Source organism: Papaver somniferum, chromosome 4 (assembly GCF_003573695.1).
Source record: "Papaver somniferum cultivar HN1 chromosome 4, ASM357369v1, whole genome shotgun sequence".
Taxonomy (NCBI): domain Eukaryota; kingdom Viridiplantae; phylum Streptophyta; class Magnoliopsida; order Ranunculales; family Papaveraceae; genus Papaver; species Papaver somniferum.
The window spans coordinates 23,881,441-23,886,382 of record NC_039361.1 but is presented as its reverse complement, the minus strand read 5'-3'; the positions used below and the strand labels follow the sequence as shown (position 1 = coordinate 23,886,382).

Here is a 4,942-nt window from a genome sequence, read left to right as displayed (position 1 = left end):
TGTTGCACCTCATACAAGGATCGATTCCCCTTTGTGATAGGTTGCACCTCTTACTAGGTTCGATCCCCTTTTACCCATAGTCGGTCATACCAATAACACTAAATCGTTCATACCATCTCAGGTGATTACTTAAGATCGGTTTCACTAATAAAAGTCATAGCAATACAAAAGTCATGCATTTGTGTATAGTTTTACCAAGAACATAAACAAGTCATGAGCGGTTATACTAATCACACATATTGGTAGTTCAAAAGATATGGAATGAATAACAATACCAATAATTCCTGGCGATTTATCTTTCGATTCACAAAACAAGTTCATGAATTTACTTCCTTGAAAAAATGTAAAACATTGTTTCCTACGATGAAATCTTCACCTTATACCCATACATAATCACAATAGCATTCAAACGATTATGTCGATGTCTTATCTACAAAGTTTAATGGTTAAGCAATAAACCTCGTATTGTATTCCTTAATACTATGTCTAACTAGAGTATAATCATTCATGCTTCGCAGTTTTGTTTTCAATATGCACGACTTGAACGATATGTTAGGGAATGAAACAGTTCAAGTCAAATATCACTAACCTCAAATAGAAAGATGATGTTGTCGTTGTAGCTCCTTACTTCTTCACTTCTTCAAGTTTTCGCAATACTTGTAATGTCTCATATCCTAATACTTTCAAGCTAACCTAAACGAAGTTGACTCTAGTAAATAATCAAGCGACTCTTAAAATGAGTTTTGTCTCACTAAAATATGACAACCAAACTTGACATACCAACGCTTGGTGGGTTCAACCGAGCTATGCTCTAAAAACAAGCAAATCTCTGAGAAATATGAAGGAAACAATCCTAACCCAGCTTGGATAAATATTTGGAAATTGGATGCTACTGTTTATCTAAAAATGTGCTCATGGAATTCTTCCTACTAATGCTAAGACAGTAATATCCTCAGCTACATTGATGTTTCAAGCTTTCTTAGTTGAGAATCAATATCAATAGTTGAAGCTTCAGACATGTTGAACAAAAATCTTATTATACGAAATCGTAATTGTTCATGAAGTTTTTATATCAAGACGAAAACCTTTTACCCAAGTTTCTGAAATACCAAAAATAAGATAATATTTGCTAGATACTTAAAAGTTGTAAAGTAGAACCGAAGATCAGAACTAAAACCAATAAAGATTTCCAAAAAAAAAATAGGTGTTCCAGAAAAATATTAAATATATAAGAAATTTTGCATATACTTATCATGAACATTCTTTTCTCTCAGAAGTTAGACTTTTATTATTATAAAGCAACCTCATACAATATTGGAAATACCAAGTTTAAGAAAACATAATACTTCTCATTATATTCATGACAACTTCCAATCTTAAAGATTTTAGATAAAAAAATCTTAAAATATTGCATATTCTTTGTGTTCTTCGAGAGTTTCCCCACTTATTTGGATACTGAGCACAAGATGAGGAAGTTCGATCCAACATGACTAAGTAGTAATGGGAAGAGATTTGAATCACTCACAGAAACACAAATTATAAGATCTTTTACTCATGTCCATAATACTCTTGCGAGTGAATTGACGTTTCTGGAAATTCTTTCTTTTGGTTCGATTTTTTGAACTTAATTCCCAACATTGAAGTCAGAACATGAATGTCGTGGTTTCTTCAAAAAAACTTACTCTAATGGGAACATGTTTGTCATTATGATTCGTGAAACCCTGATCATTGACATAGCATGATCACCATGATGATTTCTCATCACTTAATGCTTAGAAGAAGAATCCAGGAATCGACTCCTTCTTCTTTCTTATACTTTGATCATTGAGACTGATTAGACATACACGTAAGATGATGGATCTTAAAGACAAGATCCGAGGATATTTTTTCTTAAAATCGGAAGGACCAGAGGCATGGTCAATAAAAAAAACTAAATGAGTTGAGTTCTTGTTTGTCTTTAATCCGATTTCGACACCATTTGGAACAATGACCCATTTTGCGATTATAAAAATGAAACCGTTCATCTAAACCTGAACTAATAGCTAGAAGGAAATTCAAGGCAAGTTACACAACTGCCTCTTACTAGTATTTAAGATCCTAAACCTTAAATACTACATTGTTATGGCATTGTCCATGATGTTTCTAGAACACACTTCAATAATAAATAAAAGCTTTCACGATGAAGTTCCTAAGATATGGTATAGTATGCCATCTTCTAGTCAAAACTAACAGCGAATAACCTCTCTTTGCGTTAAATGTACCCAACTGGAAAACAATTTAAAGGTTCAACTAATTATCATTACAAATACTGATGTATGTTGCTAACTAAAACAAAAATTATACTGCTAGTAAATAGTTGAATCAGAGTAAGCTGTTCTCTTAAAATTTCTACCATAGTGTTATTAAATAGTTGAATCAGAGGTAAGTTGTTATTCTCTTACAATTTATATCATATTGAGAGCTAGGACAATACCCCCCTTAATACTAAACTTCCCAAACTACCTTTTTTACTAATAAACTATACCCAAACTACCTTTTATTATCCAAATACATTCCAAATGTCCTATTAGATATAATCACAAATATTCAGTGACCAACGGTCTCCATAGGTCACCAACATCAAGCAGAAGAATCATCATCCAGAGTGAGAACTCCGGGGAGTGGCTTGCCTTCTAGAAGAGCCTTATAGGCATCTCCTCCGAGTGAGATGTGACTGAACTTGTCTGCCAGACCTAATTCATTCACATCTGCAGCTAAGTCATCACCTCCAATGATGGTCTTTTCTCCCTTCCCACTAATTTCTGCCAACTTCCAAGCGGTTGACTGAAATGCAAGAAAAAATTGGTCATCCATTAGAAAAAAATATGAGTTTTTTAAGTGAGCACGGAGATCGTAGACCAAAATATTTACTATAGTTAGGTCAATTTATCACATTGGACGATTTATAATTTGTTTTGTCATATATAAGTTTGAGATATACAATTACTTAATTAGTTTCAACGACTTTTTTTCTTTTTTTTTCATATAATATTTCTTTTATGATACAAAATTTCCTATTTAGATATAAATATTTTCTAGTAGTATATCAGTTAATGTATAAGCATTACAAAATAAAGTTAACACAATCATAAAAATCTCGTTAATGTATTTACTTAATAAACATATTATGTGCGTTTATACAAACTCAATCACAAAAAAAAGTGTCTTTTGTGTTAAAAATGCAATTTCTTATGATATGATGAATATTTATTTTTGCATATAAATATTCGCCAATGAATTTGTTTTTCACATATAAGTATTCTTATATGATATAATATACTTTGTTTTCATGTTAAATATTTTTTGGACATGATTTTTTTTTTTTTGAGAACATTTTGGTGGACAGAAAAAATAATTTTGTAATTCGTATTTTAATGAGTTTGAACATCAGAGACATTTTTCTACGCCTATACTCTCCCTTTATCTATTATGTGCATTCTTATGATGTTCAAGAACAAAAAATGCCCCCTTTATCAAAGTACAGTTATGGATTCGCCACTATGGTTTCTTTTACTCAAACTTGCTTGATTTTGTATTTCAATACATATAACGTAACCACGCCACTATGAGAATCATATTTATTAATATTGGAAAAAACAAAGACGACCCTTGTATTCCAACTGATAATGGTACAATAACTTATGCGAATGATTAAGATCTTATGGTAGTTTGATTACATGGAACTTCCGTTCATGGAGGTCGAATGATGTGAAAAAATGTTTGTTTTCCTCCTGGTCGTACATTTGTAAATAAAGAGCTCCATTAATATAATTACTGCAGGGTGGATAGACGCTAGTATGTTCACTCAAAATCCCTCGTGAGTAGCCTTGTGGTGTCATCGGGTTTTTAATCGCTTTCCATGGTTGAGTACTAAGTGCTTGTAATATATTTTTCCATCACATGACCACTTGACGATGCACATAACCTCGTACTATGTTGTCAAAAATATCCAAATCGACAATCTACCAGGGTCACAATATATATGGCATGAATGCGAGAGACAGTTGGAAGTTTCTCAAATTTACTTAAGTTGAAGATCTCAGTGACAAAATATTGTTGGGCCTAATCACTCCTTATGGGTCCAACAAAGAGGTTAACCCTTAATAACTTGATAAGGAAGAATACTAATATTTGTGATGTTAGGTTTAGTATATATATTAGAATTGAAAACATGGGGAGTTGCTTGCCGTGAATACAAAAACAGAGAGAGCTTTTGTGCGGCCAATCGAAACAGGAAGATTAGGAGAGAGAAAAGTGCAACCACCATTAATGGATTAATTGGTGATGTTAATGTTTTGAGTTAGCTTGAAGAAGAAGAGTGTTCTAGCGAAACATCGGTTTGGTTTGTGAAGATTTATCCACCACATCCTCATCTCCTCAAAGGGGTAATTCTAGGGTTTTTCCAAATCCTAGTAGTAGTAAGTTTATCATATTAATTCTTTGTTTTGTTATTAGTTGAATCTACCTTATTTGGTAAAGAATTAGTTGTCTATCGTTAGCGGTGAGTAGAGAAAAGTGTTATATGCCCCTTGAAGTTGTGTGAAACCCAGTTTGGGAAAAGTCGTTGTAACCCATTATTTATCATAGTGGAAGCTTGCCCGTGGTTGTTTACTCTTCGCATTGAAGAGGTTTTTCCACGTTAATCTTTGATGTTGTGTTATTGGTATTATTTTCGTCATATTTGGGTATTGCGTATTATTGATTGTTTAGGTTCCATATGGTGCATAGCGTCTCGGATCGGGAATTTCCCCAACAAGTGGTATCAGAGCTATGTTGGTTGGGATAACCGTGTGCAAATATGGAAGATGGTGTAACAATTTTGTGACATTGTAGTAAACCTATTAAGGTGTGATTGTTGTTGAAACAAAACAATCAATATTCAAAAAAAAAAAGGGGGGGGGGG

The 4,942-nt window shown here is 33.0% G+C and overlaps 1 protein-coding gene across 1 annotated transcript in view; it reads right to left on the bottom strand.

The window, feature by feature from the left end:
* Positions 1–2,619: 2,619 nt before the first annotated feature.
* LOC113272183 (probable copper-transporting ATPase HMA5) overlaps positions 2,620–4,942 on the bottom strand; it is a 5,900-nt gene continuing 3,577 nt past the window's right edge. Inside the window, exon 5 of the mRNA XM_026522069.1 lies at positions 2,620–2,823. Within this exon, the coding sequence (XP_026377854.1) occupies positions 2,620–2,823 (204 nt within the window). The remainder of the gene's footprint in view (positions 2,824–4,942) is intronic.